This window comes from Amblyraja radiata, chromosome 10, assembly GCF_010909765.2.
Source record: "Amblyraja radiata isolate CabotCenter1 chromosome 10, sAmbRad1.1.pri, whole genome shotgun sequence".
Taxonomy (NCBI): domain Eukaryota; kingdom Metazoa; phylum Chordata; class Chondrichthyes; order Rajiformes; family Rajidae; genus Amblyraja; species Amblyraja radiata.
Window position 1 is genome coordinate 35,927,244 of NC_045965.1, and position 19,645 is coordinate 35,946,888.

The 19,645-nt window shown below is 38.1% G+C and overlaps 1 protein-coding gene across 5 annotated transcripts in view; it reads left to right on the forward strand.

Annotated features, from left to right (window-relative positions):
• The window catches only part of patj (PATJ crumbs cell polarity complex component), a 226,801-nt gene that overhangs the window by 78,085 nt on the left and 129,071 nt on the right, over nt 1-19,645 (forward strand). For 4 of the 5 annotated variants that reach the window (XM_033028540.1, XM_033028542.1, XM_033028541.1 and 1 more), the window contains 7 exons: nt 2,984-3,193; nt 5,828-5,947; nt 6,485-6,814; nt 7,202-7,325; nt 15,683-15,878; nt 17,034-17,153; nt 19,452-19,523. In XM_033028540.1, the coding sequence (XP_032884431.1) occupies nt 2,984-3,193; nt 5,828-5,947; nt 6,485-6,814; nt 7,202-7,325; nt 15,683-15,878; nt 17,034-17,153; nt 19,452-19,523 (1,172 nt within the window). The remainder of the gene's footprint in view (nt 1-2,983; nt 3,194-5,827; nt 5,948-6,484; nt 6,815-7,201; nt 7,326-15,682; nt 15,879-17,033; nt 17,154-19,451; nt 19,524-19,645) is intronic. The other variant, XM_033028544.1, reaches the window with a different exon arrangement.

The window sequence follows — 19,645 nt, forward strand, 5'->3', positions numbered from 1 at the left end:
ATCAATGCATGTTTGATATTGAGGTCAGACGCAAATTGGCCAATCCCGCTCCTGCCGGGAGGTGAGCCTTGGGCCACCGGGTGGTGAGCGTCTGGCCGGACCTCTGGTGAGTGCAGCGAGGGTCCGTCGGGCTGTCGGCCAGCCGGCCGGTGTTGCAGCAAGCGAGCAGGCGGTCTGATAGAGCCGGCGCTATCTGGGTGCTGAAGGCGGCTCAGGCAGTGCTTCCCCCCTGCATCGCCACCACCAGAAGGGCATGCTAGCCGAGGTGAACGCGCTGCGGGGCCACGCATACGGAGCCCACAGCCGGTCCCTAAGCGGCTCCAGCTCCAGCCATGGGCAGCTCTGGGAGGGGGGCGAATTAGGGTTAGGCATTTTCCTGCCGTAGCCTTCCCCCAGCCTGGCACTGCCACAGTCCCACTATGACCATGATCCCCACTCTGCACACTGGCACTCAGTGGGGTTCAGTAAACGGGGAACCCAGAAGACCTGCCCTGACGTATTAATGAGGCTGGTTCAAGAGGACCTCTGTGGCACTCATTCAAAAAAAACCTCACAATTATATTCATTATATTATTTTTATATATGATTACAGTCATATATATATATATATATATATATATATATATATACCTATATATGTATGTATATGTGTGTGTGTGTGTGCATTATATACACACACACACATATATATTATATATATATATATATATATATATATATACACACACACACAATTAAAAGATATTATTATTATATATATATGGTATAATAATATATCATTTAAATAGACTGCAACACGGAAATAGGCTCCCCATGGTGTAATATGGGCATTGGACACTAGATGGCGCTTACTTTTCCGATCTCATTTTATAATTAATGTGCAACTTTTGGCACTGGCGAGTTATGACTTGTGTCAATCCCTTGTGTCAACATTCCCTGTATTTGTACCCATACAGCCATGATCATATTCTGTCTTCTATCTGAGTTGGTTTGGCCTTGATCAAAATTATGAAATCGTAGAATGGTTGTAGAGAACATTTGGCTCATCATGTCCATGCCATGTCACCACCTAAGCATCTCACTACTTCCATTCGTTCACTAGTAATATATCTGTATATATTCATCCCAAAAATGAATAGGCTAACATATAAGGACCGTTTGATGGCACTGGGCCTATATTCGCTGGAGTTTAGAAGAATGAGGGGGGATTTCATTGAAACTTACAGAGTAATGCAAGGCTTGGATGTGGAGAGGATGTTTCCACTAGTGGGATAATCTAGTACTATAGATCATAGCCTCAGAATTAAAGGACGTTATTTTGGGAAGGAGATGAGGAGGGATTTATTTAGTCAGAGGGTGGTGAATCTAGGGAATTCTTTGCCACAGAAGACTGTGGAAACAAAGTCAGTGGATATATTTATGGCAGAGATAGATAGATTCTTGATTAGTACAGGTTTCAGAGGTTATGGGGAGAAGGTAGGAGAATGAGGTTAGGAGGGAAAGATAGATCAGCCATGAGTGAATGGCAAAGTAGACTTGATGGGCCGAGTTGCCTAATTCTACTCCTATCACATGATTTGTAGCCGTGCAAATTTTCCTTCACAATCTTTTTATCCAATGCTCTACAGAAATCCACAGTGGATCCCTTCCGCTGCTTTATTTTCCACTGCTGTGATGCTAACACCAATCTTTGGGAAGCCTCGCTATTCTTCCTCTGATCCATAAAACACCCATTCATTATGATGTTGCCTGCTATGTGGCCAAATTCAAATTCTTCAACAACCATTCTGCAATTGTAAACTCTTTTATGCGATTTTTTCCCTCCTTTACTGAGTAAAACTGAAACCAAGAAAAGAACATTACATTAACTTAAATTTAAAATTTTTTTTTTTAAGGAACCAGAATAGTATTAAATAATGAAGATATTTAACAATGGATTTATGATATTTGTAATTAATAGTTCTGTTATTCTGTGTATGCTACTGACTATTCCAAAGCCAATTTCAGTGCACCAGATGACTAGTCATGATTCCATATTCCAGCATCGACAGCCTTTTGTGTCTCCAATTATCACACATTACCTCCACACAATTGCGGACTGGCAGAAAGACAGACCTCCACACAACAATGTACCTTTTCAATCAGTTCTAACCACTTCCTCACCTAGATTTGCTTTCAAACTGTACGGTAATGTTTGATTAAACCCAGCTGCTTTTATGAAGAAATAGATCATGAATCTTCAGTGTGCCTGAAATTTGGTTGTATGTATTTACAATGACAATAACGTGTATTTTTATTATTATTATGAACGGGCAAAGCCATGCGCATCTGGTAGCTTGGTGGGCAGGGCTTGCAACCAATGGAGAAAACTGTTGCCTGCTAACTGTGATTTAGTTCTGCTGTGTTAATAACTGCTATATCTCTATCCTAATGTACCTCAAAGAACCTTGATGAACTAATGTATTTCAGTTTGATCGCTCACCCTCAGTTTCACATCTTTGCCTCTCTGTGTGATGTACTAATTCATTGCTGACTCTGCAGTCTTCATGGTAGCTGCATGGAAGAAAACTGGCAATTGTGCCCATCCCTTTCCCCATCTTACCCCACCTTGTTTCAAAAACGGTATTATGTTTAGAGGCAAATTGCATGTTGAGCTCTGTATTATCATTCATTAACACTGTGTGGGTAAAGTGGCATCTCAAGTTTGTATGTATTTTCTTTAAAGCTGTTGGACCATGTTCAATAAATGTTGGCTGACTTATTTGCTTTTGATAAGAGTGACATTTCAATGCCAATTAAGCCGCTAAAGAAAATATTTTTTTTAACAAATATTGTTTGTGGATTTAATGGTTGTTATGTTTGTGGGATTGCATGTGGGATTGATAAATGTTATAGGCTTGTGCGCTGTGTACCTTTTGTCTCAGCTTGCTTTAGATCTTTCTTTGTCTAATCTTCTTCTTATGGTCTCTGGCTCCCTCTGCAGGATCCCTTAGATCCCACACGCACTGTTATTGTTATTCGCTCTTTGGTGGTTGGTGGGGTTGCTGAATGTGATGGCAGAGTGCTACCCGGGGATCGGCTCGTCTTTGTTAATGACCAAAATCTAGAGAATACCTCTTTGGCGGAAGCTGTTCAGGCTTTGAAAGACACTCCGTATGGCAAGGTCCGCCTTGGCATCTGCAAACCAATGGTGGTAAGCACCAATAATGTTCATGAAATGTAAATTTTTGATAATGTCAAGGTTATTAGGAAGAGATCTCAGCCTCCAGGAAACTATGTGTAAAAAAAATAACATTACATTTATTTATTTTACTGTGGAATTCTCCCTTTTGCTTCTTAACATAAATGCAAATAAAATATACAAGAAGTAAACTTTTTTTTGCATTAGGTCACAGCTTTTTAACAAGTATAATCAATCTAATTTAGACTGGCATAGCTGATCATTTCAGTCTCAGATAATCTAAAAATAGTTACATAGCTTCCTCATCTTTAAGAAATTCAAGTGGTATATGTTTGAGCACAAAAGTTAGAAAATGAGCAAATTCATTTTACTGAGGCTCATCATTTCTTGAAATTGTTTTTCTTGTAATTGGGTATAATGTGGTTATATTTACTTAAATGTATTAGAATGGTTTGTTGGCTTTAAAGTGTTTCTGTGTTTATGTATGTTTACCTTGAAAAATATAATATAGTGTTAATTGATAAATTAACAATTGTGCATGTGACATAAAGGCATAAGAAGAATTTCTGTCAGGAGTGTAACATGGAGATAAATTTGGTTTGTATTCTCTCATCTCTTAAGTAAGATGCCGTAGCATAGCAGTTTTTTTAAGTGATTTCGCTAAGCAACATAGACATTTACTTGAGCTAAAAACAAGCGACTGGAGAAACTCAGCAGATCATACAGTATCTGTGGAGGGAAATGGACGGACAACAGAAGAAGGGTCCCAACCTGAAATTATGAATATCCTTTTTCCTCCACAGATCCTGCCTGACCTGCCGAGCTTCTCCAGGCAATTAATTTTAATGCAAGATTTCAGCACCTGCAATCTCTTGTGTTTCCATGGGCATTTATTTACCTTTCTGTTATTAAATGGCTATTTAATATTAGATGCTTTTGTTGCTGTCTTCAGATTTAGCTATGCCCACCATCAAGGGAAATAACCAACTATTTATAGTGACTATCTTATTAAACTATTTGTACAGGAATATAATAGTTTCTGAAAGTCAGCTATATTCTGGTATGTGTTTTGTGGAAAAGAATAAAGAACGAGGATAACATATGATCTAAGATGAGACGCAAGGGCAGAAAAATATGTAGGGTTTCACATACAGTAATATTTGGAAGAGGCAGCGCAAGTTAATAAGGCCTTTATTAAAGAAGCCTGTGCCATTGGCTTAATAAGTGAAGCCAAAACATTTAACGCCTTTATCAATCACTGTCCAATTCTAAACATTACAATTTTTGGGGAGAGAGAGGATGCACTGGAGAATGATAGAAATGAGGGGCAAAACTGAATTCTCTTTATCAAGAAATTTCTGAGAGGAACTGGAGGAAAGTGAGAAACTGTTGGCTCTGGCAGAATGATTAGTAACCAGGAGATAAACTGCAGATGATTAGCAAAAGAACCAGAAAGCAGATGAGATTTTCTTTTTTATATATCAATTCATTTGGTTTAGAATGAACTGCCTGGAAGGATGATGGATAGATACAATGCGCTGGAGCAACTCAGCAGATCAGGCAGCATCTCAGACTCGATGTGAAGAAGCGTCCCGACCTGAAACATCACCTCTGTCCTTTTTCTCCAGAGATGCCACCTGACCCTGTCTTTAAGGCAGAGATAGATAGATTCTTGATTAGTACAAGTGTCAGAGATTAAGGGGAGAAGTCAGAAGAATGGGGTTTAGAGAGAGAGATAGATCAGCCATGATTGAATGGCGGAGTAGACTTGATGGGCTGAATGGCCTAATTCTATTCCTATTCCTTATGACATGACCCGCTGAGTTACTCCTGCACTTTGTGTCTCTGGTATAAACCAGCATCTTCAGTTCTATATTTTTTAATTTGGCAGGATTATGGAATAGTTTTGATTATTTTTAAGTGGTAATTCCACATATCATTGCAAAGGAAAAAATATTTCACGGCTGGGGAGGGGGGAGGGGGAAGCCTGATGGCTGAAGAGTTTGGCACATTGTGTAGCTTACTTCAAGAGTGAGCACACAGACATGATGGGCCAAATTATTTCCTTCCGTGCTGTAAGGTGGTAAGATTTATTCTTTCCCCCCAGACTATTCGTTTTCATATCTAAGCATCATGCAGAGATAGATGCAGTATTGCTGTATAGAATCTTCTACCATTTCTCAGGATCCATGGACAATAAAGTAGTTTAGTATCTTGTCTAATGCTTAGACCACTGATTTCTTGATTGTAATGACTTGAAGAATGATTGCCATATTAAATCAACACGTGTCATAAGATGAACAGCACCAAAATCACCACTTTAAATAAGAAAGCTTATTGAGGCATAATAATAACATGTCATCAGCTGCTACATGAATATGAAAATATTGGCTATCTACCTGAGACCACATTGTTGACCACATCTAAATGATAAGTTCAAACCTTAATAGAGAGAACCACATAATCTTACACATTTTATTTGGATATATTAGTGCTTTCATTCAATTTGTTAATATCCTAAAGCATTGATGGGATTTGTGGAAATGATTGAAAGGTTTAAAAAAAGGAAGCATCATTAAAATCATCTGGTGAAGATAGGATAGGAAGCGCTGTTTAATTTGCAAAAATTGCATTTTTTCCTTTCAGACTGAAGCAAATGAAAATCACATTTCAGACTTCACCCGCTCAAATTCTACTAGAGAAAATATCCAGCAGGATTCAGACATGTTGAATTTAGCTTATTCCACAAACCTGCCTGTGCCCCATGTAAGTACCTTTGCATTAGGAGTTTAAAATTAATATTGAAGTATTTCTATATGGATATTTATGATGTGTGTATGAAATGCTCCAGTTACATTACTGGACAATCTAGAGGATTGCACTAATTATCTGGAGATATTACGTGCTATCCAGTCAAACAAAATATTATACATGATTACAATCAAGCAGTACACAGTGTACAGATAAAGGGTACAACATTTAGTGCAAGGTAAAGTCTGATTAAAGATAGTTCAAAATCTCCAATGAGGTAGATGGAAAGTCAGGACCACACTCCAGCTGGAGAGAGGGTGGTTTGCCGGATAGAAACTGGTCCTGAATCTAAAGGTATGCATTTCATATTCATGGAAATATCTAATTATTTAAAGCCCATTCAACTTTGTTCTGGTTAAAAAACTGTTTTCAGTTTGAATTTTTAAAGTGCTGCACAAAATATTTTTTTCTTTGTTTTAATTCCGAGGGATAAAGATCTCTCACATTTTAAGTAACTAAAACTAACTATACATTTCTTGCTATGTTCAATAGGAATTTGACGATGCTTCATTTTCTCAAGAAGAACTAGTTGATGAACCTGAGGTGGATTTAAAGTTCTTGAATTTACACCCCAGTAAGGTTGACAATGCAGCTGATTTTTTGTCATCTGATACATTAACAAGAAATCAATGGACCCAGAGTAATGAACAGCAGGAAATGTTGGTGGATGATGAGAACAAGGTGATTCCTGTAATAGGTGAAATGGTTAATCGGCAGCAGGGTATAAAGGATAAATTGGAATATTATGAACCTTCGGACCTAACTACAACTAATGATCAATTTCTTAATACTCCACCTTTATTTCAATATAATGCAAATGAGGTAAGAATAATTTAAATGATGTGTTCTTACAGGGTTAGCTTCTCTAAATTTACAGATCCTCAGACTGAGGATAATATTAAAATCAAATCAACAGTGTTATACTATCACCAAGAATGAATGTTGTTAGAACATTAGTATTAATTAATGAAGCATATGTGATTTAGAGGTCTGCATAATTATTGTAAATCTATCACTTTTTCTGGTTTGGAAACACTTCTACTTGCTAAAATGACCCGTGCTGTGAATAAGAATGAAGTGACTATCATGAATGACACTTCAAATGTATTTATTCTTTACTTTGAAATTATTCAGATCCAAGTATTGAGATCAGAGTTGCATATGGTAATTTACTTGTGATGTGCCTTAATATATTTTGCCTTCATTCAGAATGAAGAAACGTTTAATGGAAGTTCACTATCTTCCTCTACAAATGGGTCAACCAATGTCCAAGAGATGGTGCCAGAAGATTATGAGAGAACTGTCACCATAATGAGAAATGGGCATGATCTAGGTATGACCAGTTTTAAATAATACATTGAATTGTGTAAGCTTGCTACCATATCCTCTCATTCAATCATGATATTATTTTCTGAAACCCCGCCCCAAAGATTTTCAACAGAACGCTATATTTGCCGCTTTAAAAACTGCAATAATATTTCAAATAATATTAATGTCGAAAGTGGATCTATTTTTGTCTGTTTTATGAGCAATTTGGCAATGCTCTTTATCATCTCTTGCATTATTTCAAACAGAACACCTCACCATCTTATTGTGCATCTACATGAGCCTTGTATTGAAAGCTCCTTAATTATCATACTCATATGTGTAGTGAAACAGGATAGATTTCCTGACCCTCTCTCGGGTAACCTCCTCATCAGATTCCCTGCAGCTTGTGCCAGACTGTAGCCAGTTAGTGCCTGCTTTATCTCCATGTGTAATGCATCCTTTAATCTGCTTAACACTTGCAATAACAGTCCCATAGGGGTGCTGAGAGGTGTCACAGCAAAAATGCATTGTGGGCCTTATTATTATCTTCAACATAAATCAACCAAGTTCTTCTTGCATCTCTAGCGTTGACTTTTCCTTTGGGAGTGGGTAACATCCTATTCTGAGAACTTACAAAGTCAAAACCGAAACTCTGACCAAAACACTTTTATGAAAATGCAACTGCATAGATGGTATCAAGGTGCCTATCTGTGATCAAATCATAGGGAGTGTGGTGATCACTACAAACCATTCAAGGTAATGCTTGCAGAGTACATTTTGCACTTGCTCTGTGGTGGGGCGTAGGTTCAGGAAGCACTTTACCCAAGAACTACGAACTGGCCATCTTATTTATGGACCTGGAATTGAATTTGAGACCCTTTCTAATTTCTTTTCCTTGCAATCTTTAACTAAATGAAGATGAAGTGCATTGCATTTTCTTTACATCATCTTACATTTGGAGATAACTCCTGTAGCGGGTGTTAGAGATGAAATGAGCTGTACTGCAATGTTGATGGAGCCAAAATTGTTTTGAATTAGTGTGTGTATGCATGGTAGACTAAGTGTCAGGATGAAATAGTGGCATGCCATCCAAACCTCACCAGACATATCTAGCGAAATCATGGAGCAGTGGTAGAAATTGTGTTTTACTCCTGCAACCTCTTGTCACCCACTTGGAATGACATTCCAAATGCAATGAGTGTAACTATCTGCATCTTTCTCTGCTCATGTCTCTGGTCTCGTTCTCTCTTCCTCCAGATGAAACAAGGATAGAGTTCCCCTGATCTTCACCTTTCACCCCATTACCCTCCATATCCAACACATTATTCCCTGACATTTCCGCCACCTTCAACATTATCACACACATCTTCCCATCCCCAGCCCTTTCTGCCTTCTGCAGAAACTTCCGCAGCACCTACTTGACTACTCATCTCTTCCCACGCAATCACCCACACCGCAGGTAATTTCCCCTTCTCTGAAATATTTCCAATGGAGTCAGAATGCAGGGCACCCCCTTGTAGACAGTACAAAGAAACTGAACTACCTGTATATTAAAGTCTTACTTCTAAAGTTTTAAAATAATTATCTAACCTAACTCTCTACAAATTTTCATTCAAAGATGTGAATTACTTAATTAGAAGAACATCACCAAAATATAATCAGTAAATCATGTGAATTTATGAAGGATGTAAAACTAGAAAAAATGACCGTAGTTTCATTTAACCGATTTACTTCACCTTCTTCCTCAACTTAACTTTAATTTCTCCATGTACAATATCTAACTATATAGTAACAAAGTCCTGAAAGCTAAAGGAATAAAATCTTTAGTTTGTGTTCTGTCTTTTCCAAAGTTCCAGAAGGTGCATTGATGAGCACTGTATTTTGATAAATAAATTTGGCATTGATTACAAAGAGGATTTGCATTATGCTTTGAGGTCAGTTTAGTCCAACCAACTTGCTTTGTACTGGTCAAATGTCTAACTTCCCCAAAATCTAGTCCTTGATCATTGCAAAAATCTTAACAAAATCACATTATGAGGAGTATGAATTGCAAGGTAATCGTGTATTCAGAATATCCCTTTCAGCTAAATTATGTTATCCAGTTGAATTGTTTTTGTTATTTTAAAATGAAATTTCCCCTCGTGTTCTGTCATAGATTTTGACCATTTGAATTGATCTGACCTACTTGTAAATCCACTCAATTCCCATGGCGTTTTGAAATTTATCTTGAACAGGATGATGGTAATGATTTTTCACTGAATTCTGTTTTGTTTTTGAACAGGGGCAAAATAGTCCCCTCGTTATTCCTTAACTTTGTAATAAAACTAAGTATTGAATCTAGAAGAACAAATGTCATGAACTGTATAAAAATGTCAGGTGTCAAGAATGAAGAATGTTTAATTGTCATTTGCACTGGTAACGGAACAATGAAATTCTTACTTGCCGCAGCTTTACAGACACATTAATGCAACAATAGAAGTAATAAGTACACAATAAAGAATAATACAATAATTTTTCAGTAATTCTAGGTAACCAGAACAAACAGTGTTTCATAAAGGAGGAAACATTGTATCTTTATTTTATGCTTTCATGATATTTCATTTATTTAACAACTGTAAAAAAAAACTTGCATTCCAGTTTACAGTTTAGTTTATTGTCATGTGCAATAAGCTACAGTGAAAAGCTATCCAATCATTGTAATATATAGGAAAATGCAGGATAATTATAGTGATAACTAATTACCTGATACAATATTATAAACTCAGTATGATCTTTATATCATATAATCAGAAAGATCTTTATATCATTCTAGTATATTTCATTGTTAAAATTTGATGCTGGAAATATGAAACCTTATGTTGTAATACTTATGATTTAATCAATGGAATTTTAAATAGAGAATTCAATTGGCAACTTTGTATGGAAAAAATGAATTGCATTTTTTTACAACTTAAATGTAATTAAAGATCTGTGATAAATTTAGCTAATGATTAAATATTATAAATGAGTTATCCAATTATAAAGTAATTTAACAATTAGTAATTGTGTTCAGTGGGTGACAATCTGGATGATGGAATTGATGGCTTTGTGACCAAGTTTGTGGATGATACGAAGATAGGCGAAGAGGCAGGTAGTGTTGAGGAACCAGGGAGGTTGTAGAAGGACTTGAACAAGTTGAAAAATTGGCAAAGATGTGGCAAATGGAATATAGCATAGCAAGTTCAAGTTCAAGTGAGTTTATTGTCATGTGTCCCTGTATAGGACAATGAAATTCTAGCTTTGCTTAAGCACACAGAAAATAGTAGGCATTTACTACAAAACAGATAGATGTGTCCATATACCATGTGTATAGTCATGCAGTTTGGTGGAAGGAATAAAGGTGTAGACTACTTTCCAATTGGGGAGGATTCAGTAATCGGAGGTGCAAAAGAACTTTGCAAAATGTTCTCACAATGTTGATTTGCAGGTTGAGTGGGTGGTAAGGAAGACAAATGATATGCTAACATTCATTTCATGAGGACTAGAATATCAAGTCAAGTCAAGAGAGTTTATTGTCAGGTGTCCCAGATAGGACAATGAAATTCTTGCATTGCTGAAGCACAACAGGATATTGTAGTCATAAATACAGATGAGATCAGTGTGTCCATATACCATAGAATATATATATATATATAAACACATCAATAAACCGATAAAGTGCAATAGGCTGTTCAGAGTTTGTTTGAAGGTGTGTTTAATAGTCTGAAGGCTGTGGGGAAGAAGCTGTTCCTGAGCCTGGATGTTGCAGATTTCAGGCTCCTGTACCTTCTACCTGATGGCAGCGGAGAGATGAGTGTGTGGCCAGGATTCTGTGGTTCCTTGATGATGCTGGCAGCCTTTTTGAGGCAGCGACTGCGATAGATCCTCTTGATGGTAGGGAGGTCAGAGCCGCTGATGGACTGGGCAGTGGTTACAATTTTTTACAGCCTTTTCTGCTCCTGGATGCTCAGGTTGCCGTACCAAGTCACGATGCAACCGGTCAGCATGCTCTCTACTGTGGACCTGTAGAAGTTCGAGAGAGTCCTTCTTGACATACCGAATATAAAAGCAAGGATGATATTCTGTAGCTTTATAATGTGGTTGTGAGGCCAAATTTGCAATATTGTGTTTAAGAAAGAACTGCAGATGCTGGAAAAATCGAAGGTAGACAAAAAAGCTGGAGAAACTCAGCAGGTGAGGCAGCATCTATGGAGCGAAGGAATAGGCAACGTTTTGGGTCGAGACCCTTCTTCATGTGAGCAGTTTTTGGCCCCATATCTGAGAAAGGATGTGATAGCTTTGGAGAGGGTGCAGAAGAAGTTTACAAGAATGACCCCGGGAATGATTGGGTTAACGTATGAGGACCATTTGAAGGGTCTAGCCTGTACTCCCTGGAGTTTAGAAGGACGAGGAGGGATCTCATTGAAACCTACTGGCCAATGAAAGGCCTAGATAGAGTGGTTGTGAAAAGGATGTTTCCAGCAATGGGATAGTCTCGAACCAGAGGGCATAGCCTCAGAATAAAAGGATGTATCTTCAGAATGACAATGAGATGGGATTTCTTTAGCCAGAGACTGGTGAATCGGTGTAATATATTGCCACAGACAGCTATGGAGGCCAGGTCAGTGAGTAAAGCAGATATTGATTGGTTCTTGATTAGAAAGGGTGTCAAAGGTTACAGGGAGAAAGCAGTAGAGTTGGGTTGAGATGGAAAAGTAGATCAGCCATGATTGAATGGCAGAGTAGACATGATGGGCTGAATATCCTAATTCTGCTACTATGTCTTCTGGTCTAAGAAGTTATTTATGCCACTTTAATTGCTTTAATCTCAGATTTTCTGCAAACTAAAATAAATTTGCAAAGTAGCCATAAAGAGCAAATAATTTTCTGTTTCTGCATTAGCAAATTGTTTGAGGGGAAATACCTATTGTGGTATGGAGTAGAATAGCAGATGATTTTATATTGTGCCAAGTATCATTGAAGTGGAGTAGCTCACGTGCTGGGGTAAAGATTCGTTTGGGCTGATTTTCTCCTTTTGGCTGCAAGTATCCTAATCTTGAGCCTGTAAATAATTATCATGAGCTGCTGGTGCCAGTCATTAATTTGGGAGCTTGTGCATTTGGCAAATTGATTTTCAGGCACTTGCCTCACCAGTGCTGGGCCTTTGTATATGCCTCAGGTAGAAGGACAATCTGTCAAGATTGTTAGGAGTTATGTGGAATGGGGTAGGTCTCAACTGCATTTCTGGGTTTATGTGAATTTTATTTTTGTAGATAAACATTGCAATTTGGTTCCTAGCTTTTATCAGGCTGCATGGTATGATACTCCATTTAGGGACATTCAAATTCCCTGAAACAATGTCATAAATCAGTGAATTGGAGCCTCCTTGGTGTAACTAAAGGATATGAATCTCTGGAAATTTTTCAGGACCCTTCCTTGTGAGATGGAACATGATTTTGCAAAATTGGTCACACAAGTCTCCTTTCCCATATAGAGATAAAAAGACACAACCATTATCATTTTCTAGCCTAATATCTGTAAGATGCTGTACGGCAATGATTTTCATTTATTTCGTAGTATTTCCTTTATTGCATTTAAATTTATTTTCCATAAATTGGTTTGATATTTTTGCGAGTCCCTTGCATGGAATATGCAGCCGTAGTATACATCAACAAATCATTGACAAATGATTTTCCACAAGTTTTCCTGTCCCTTATCCCGAATGGTCAAAGACCTTCTTTCAGGAATGCCTCTCCAGCTTCCCCCTCGTCATGGTCACTTCTGCCATTTTATGCTAAAGTGGAGATATGTTTGCTCAAATTGAATGAGCAAGAACAAAAAGTAAAGTTAGTCAGATGTTGGTTGCAAGCAATCTGTTTGATACTTGTTACCATGCACTAATTGCAATAGGGGTAATAAATATAAAACCATTTAAAATAAACATGAATTAAGATTTCCTAAACGCTCTCCCGGTTTCACATCCACTGCCCAGAAATTTATATTTTTCCTCCAGCAACTCAATGAAGAGAAACTGTCTGACCCTGATGTACATAGATTGATGTAATGGCTCTTAAAAACCCACTTCTTGCAGAAGGGGCTCCATATTCAGATGCAGCCGAAATTTCCTGTCCTAATTTTGATATGAATATATGTAACCTATATATATTTTTTTTATCCAGTTCTTATAGAAATCATAGAGCTTGGATTTCTTCATTGTTATTATTTAAATTCTGACACTGACCTACTTATTTGAAAAAGGAAAAGATGCTGTTAAAAGTATGCTGATTAGATAATCTGACCTCCTGTCTACTAATTTTTCATTTATAAGTGCAGTATTATCCTTTACCACCATGTAATTGTCCTTGCACCAAAACACATGTGCTTGCAGAAATACTAATGTTTTTAGCTTCTGGCCATATATAATATTAAGTCATGGTCATGGAGTCGTACAGCACAAAAACAGGCCTGTCAAACCAATTCATCCATGCCAACCAAGATGCCCTATTTAGGCTAGTCCCATTTGCCCGTATTTGGGTCATATCCAGGGACGGAAATCGCTATCAAAACATAGGCGGGGGGGGACGGGACGATTTCTTGGCGCGCACACACACACACACACACACACACACACACACACACACACGTATCATCGGGAGCTGACCTGGTCGGTGACCGACTCTGAACTTCAGCAACAGCAGCTTCGTCCGCCCCGAATCGTGGGGCTTGAATCGGCCCATTCGCAGGGCCTTTCATCACCCGGTACGGCTTAAAATCGGCTAGCGGGAGCAAAGAGGGAGCCTCAATCGCCTCGACACAGCAGTTTGATTTTAAGCTGCGCCGGGCGATGAAAGGCCCCGCGAACAGGCCGATTCAGCCCTTAGAAAGTGTCTGATACGCGCTTGGATCTTTCAAAAGCTGCAATGTGGTAAATAACACAAACAAATAAAACTGAAGCAAATAAAGGCAAACAGAAGAACCAACCTTGAAAGGGAGAGAGGGAGAGAGAGAGAGAGAGAGAGAGAGAGAGATGGGAAAAACATACTAAATGAGTGAGGGATTTATGTGCAAGCCAGCCAGGAAACCCGTTCGACCGGATTCCTTAATGACCTGACTTGTTTAAATCCGATAAGTTCCATCCACCAATACATCCAATTCGTTCAAATGGTAATTGTACCCACATCAGACAGCTTTGGAAGATCAAAACACAATTGGTGACACATCGTGTTAATACGGTGTTAATAGAGACATTTAACAAGCGCTTAACAGTGACACCCCACTGTCTCGCGGAAAGCGGAGATTTTAATAGGTTTTTTTCACCGAATTTCAAAATCCGAATTACAAAACATGGGGGGGATTGTCCCCCACCTCTCAAAACATGGAGGGGCCGTGTGTCCCCCCCACCCCCACAGGATTTCCGTCCATGGTCATATCCCTCAAAACCCATCTTGTCTAAATGTCTTCTCTGCAGTCTTTCAAGATTAATGGCATTTTTCCTATTGCAAGGTGACCAAAACTGCACACAATACTCCAAGTGTGGTCTCAGGAAATTCTTGTACATCTGTAGCATGACGTCTCAACTTAGTTGTAGAGTCATACAACACGGAAATGGACTCTTCAGCCCACCAAGATGCCCCATCTAAACTGGTCTCATTTGGCCTATATTCCTCTAAACCTCTCCTATCCATGTACCTGTCCAAGTGCCTTTTAAATCCTGTCTCAACTTCTATACTCAATTCCTTAACTGATGAAGGCCAGCATGTTAAAATCCACCTTCATCATCATATCTACCGGTGATGCCATTATCAGGGAATTATATACTTCCAGATCCCTGTGCTCTACCGCAATCCCCAGGGCTGTACCATTCACTGTGAAGGTTCTACCCTCGTATGACTTCCCAAAGTGCAACACCTCACATATCTGAATTGAACTGAATTAGCCATTCCTAGACCCACTTGGTCAGCTAATTAAAATTCAAACGAGTCAAATGCAATCGGAAGCAGCCTCTTCAGCCCACAAGTCCACAGCGACTATCTAGCATCCGATGTTTCCATTAATCCCACCGTAATCCATTTTACTTTCTCCTTACGTCCCCTTACTCAGCACCATTGTACCACTTATTGAAACCCAGGGGGCAATTTACAATTGTCCTTGTTCAGATTTGTGGTGTGATAGAAAACTGGAGCATCCAGTGGAAACCCATCACACCACAGGTTTGAATCCTGAAGATTTGGGCAGCGGCTACACGAGCTGCAGAACTACTTTTATTGGATAGTTGCATAAATATCTTGTTCAATCATTATTATAGATTATGTTTTGTAATTAAACATTCCTACTATATTTTTATTATTGTTTTGCTTGGACTAGGATTGAGCATAAAAAGTGATAACAGAGGACCTGGGGCGATCATCAAAAGCATTGAAAGTGAAGGTGCTGCTGGAAGAAACGGACAACTCCAAAAGGGAGATTATATTGTTGCATTGAACGTGGAGCCCACGACTGGTCTAAATTCTACTCAGAAGCAATTATTTTTTGCCAAGCAAGCCACAAATGAGGAACTTATGTGAGTATTTCTCATTCTATATTGTGCAACTTTCTCCTGTTTCAACTTGTTAATGCATTTTTGATTGAATATTTGGTTTGAATAGTTTCACAACAATTTGATCTTGTATTTTATTTATTAACCTCAGCCATTTGGCCAACATCAAGTGTGTCTGATAGCAAAATAAATACATTTTATTTTTGTGATTTATGTCATTCCTAGTCTTGTCTTGCATATAGAACGTTTTGTTTGTTTAGCTTGTCTCTTCCCTCACTTATCCTTCCTATAACCTATGACATACTCAGCAAAATCCTTTTCGGTTTAGTATCAATTTATGTTGGAATACATCTTATTGACATCTTACTTTGTGCTGTTTTTTCAAATTAAACAAGATTAAAAGAGGATGTCTGGGGTTATGAGGAGAAGGCAAGAGAATGGGATTAGGAGAGAGAGAGCGATCAGCCATAATTGAATGGTGGAGTAGACCTGATGGGCCAAATGGCCTAATTTGTTGGCCCTTAAGTTATCAATTTAATAGTGCTTGGTTGCAAGCAAGTATGTTGATATAAACACATGTTAAGAACCTTTGTGGATGAAAATAATTATTTAGTGGAAATGTAAACCTCTAAGTCATTAATGGTGATGGGATGTGATAGTCATTTATAGTTTTGTGTTTGTGAATTACCAAGAAAAAATAATCCAATTTTTCCTGACATCTTTCTACTTTCTTGCCATAAACACTAGCTTTAGTCAGTGATTATAATTTGCAACACACTCTCACTGTTTGACTTTCACAAATGATTGCTGCTCATTTATGAGATGATGTTATGTCTGCAGTGATTTGATTATTGAGATCATCATAGCCAAAGATAATACAGTCCATGTGCATATCTTCCCATTTGGTTCGTAATCAAGGGAAAATAAAATATTTACTTCTCCATGATTTATGGATGCTGCAGATATACCAACTCCATCTCGGATTAACTATATTGAGCATCGATTATGAAAACTTAATGCTTTATAAGAATCATCTATTTTGAAACTCTGTGACTGAGCTATTTATTTCGTGCAATTTGTGGAAATCAGTATCTTACAACTGATCATGGCATAATATTTCTTTTGCTTGAATAAAATTAATTTAAAATGCCATACTCTTTGTTGGTTGTGGGGGTCTAGGATTACTTATATACCAGCAAAAGATGTGGATCGCTATAAGAGAAGTTTTGCTTCAAAGCAAACAAAATCTAGCAATGCTGTAGAATTGGCAGCAGAATCCAGGATGAAAGATACTGCAAGGTAGTAACATTATTATATTTGTTATATTACTAGTCAACATAATTTTTAATATTTTTGGTTGGTTTTATTTCCAATGTATAATCATTGCCAGCAGTTTTCCTCTGGAAATAAATCTTCTGATAATTTTAGCTTTTTTAGCTTGTCAGAAAAAAAAATGTACCTGTCCAAATGTCTTTTAAATGTTGTTGTTATACCTACCGCAATTGCTTCTGGCAGCTCGTTCCATATTCCCACCTCCCTCTGTGTGGAAAAAGTTCCCCCTCAGGTTCAAATTAAATATTTCCCCTTTTGCCTTAAATCCTTGTTCTCTTGTTCTTGATTCCCCTATCCAGGGAGAAAGACTGCATTTGCCTTATCTATGCCCCTCATAATTTTATACACTTCTATAAGAACACCCCTCAATCACCTGCACTCCAGTCAAGAATGCTCTAGCCTGCCCAACTTCTTGTTGTAATTCAGGCCCTTGAGTTTAGTTCAGTTTAGCGATACAGCGTGGAAACAGGCCCTTCGGCCCACCGAGTCCGTGCCGACCAGCGATCCCCATATATTACCACTATCCTACAGACATTAGGGACAATTTTTACATTTACAAAGCCAATTTACCTACAAACCTACAAACCTGTACGTCTTTGGAGTGTGGGAGGAAACCAAAGATCTTGGAGAAAGCCCACGCGGTCACGGGGAGAATATACAAACTCTGTACAGACAGCACCCGTAGTCAGGATCGAATCTGACTACGGTAGTCAGGATCGAATCCGGGTCTCCGGCACTGCAAGCGCTGTAAGGCAGCAACTCTACTGTGAAGCCACCATGACGCCCTACATTTTAAGGCTTTTCTGAATGCAGGGAAGATTTACAAGGATGATGCCAGAACTTTTATGGCATCATCCTTGTAAATCTTCCTTGCATTCTTACCCACATAATGGAAAGTTTCTATAACAGTGACCAAAACTGCAAACTGTACTTCAAGTGTGGCTTTGCATTTGTCTTGTTCCCAACTTCTATACTCAATTCCCTGACTGATGAAGGCTAACGTACTGTGTAACTATCGCATTATAACAACAAAGTGTTATGATATGGAGTTCCAAAGCATTTTCAGTGACCAAGCAAATATTTTATGGGATTTATTATAGAATTTAACTACTACCTACTGTAATTTTTGTTATTTTTATGAGCAATTTTATCAATTAATAAGATGTGCCAGAATTTTAAAGCATAAACTGTTGACCATTAAGCATCCATTTTATCCTTATCAGCCCATTTTATTCTCTTCATATTCCCATAAACTCCCCATCCGATTCGATCACTCACCTATATTTTAACGTGGCCAATTACCCTAACAACGCACACATCTTTCGGAGGTGGGAGGAAGAATTAGAGGATGTTTTTTTAGGAAGGAGATGAAGAGAAACGTCTTGAGACAGAGGATGGTGAATCTGTGGAATTTTTTTACCACAGAAGGCTGTGGAGGCCAAGTCAGTGGATATTTTTAAGGCAGAGATAGATTTTTGATGAGTACAGGTGTCAGAGGTTGTGGGGAGAAGGCAGGAGAATGGGGTTCGGAGGGAGAGATAGATCTGCCATGATTGAATGGAGGAGTAGACTTGATGAGCCAAATGGCCGAATTCTACTCCTAGCACTTATGACCTTAAACCAGAGAACCCAGCAGAAATCCACACAGTCACAATGAAAATTGTAAGCTCCACATGCTTGAACCTGGGTTGCTGTATATCACCCAGTATCTCTACTGTCTGTGGCACAGTGCCGTGCTGCACTGTTAAAGTCTTGTTCACAATGTTCACAATGTTCACAATGTTCACAATGTTCACAAGTCAAAGGTAATTGTTCATTAGAAACTACCACAATACAGTAGGATTAAAATGGAAAAAAACTACTGCAACATTTTTTATGAATTGACAACGTTTGAAAAAAGGTGAATTTATATTCTGGCCAATTTTGATAAATCTTCACCTAAAACATAAAAAACGTCAAATTTTTAAATGCTGATGAGACTCCATTGAATTACCACTGGTTCATGATCAACGGTAAATATGCACTTGCTTTTTAACATTTTAAGTGGGACATGAATTGCATTATCTGTATCATAACATTAAAAGAGTTTAATAAAATATATGATTACTGCATTTATTGGAGTTTTTTACCTTGGCAACAAAGAACAGATTTTTCTTTAAGTTGAACTGGAAAGTTAGAAAATTGCAAAGGTAGAAAAAATATATTAGATATAATATAAAAAGAGCTATTTGATTTAATTATGGCCTTATTTTTTTTTATCATAAGTGAATTGCCTGAAAGAGAAGAAGGTGAAGGGGAAGAAACACCAATATTGAGTCACTGGGAGGCACCGCGGAGGTACAAGAGCATGTTTGACGATTGCTTTCTGCATAAAGTCCAATCTTGACCACTTTCAGTATATTACCTTTACATAGCTACATGATTCAAGAAATAACCTCAACATATTATTTTTTTTAATG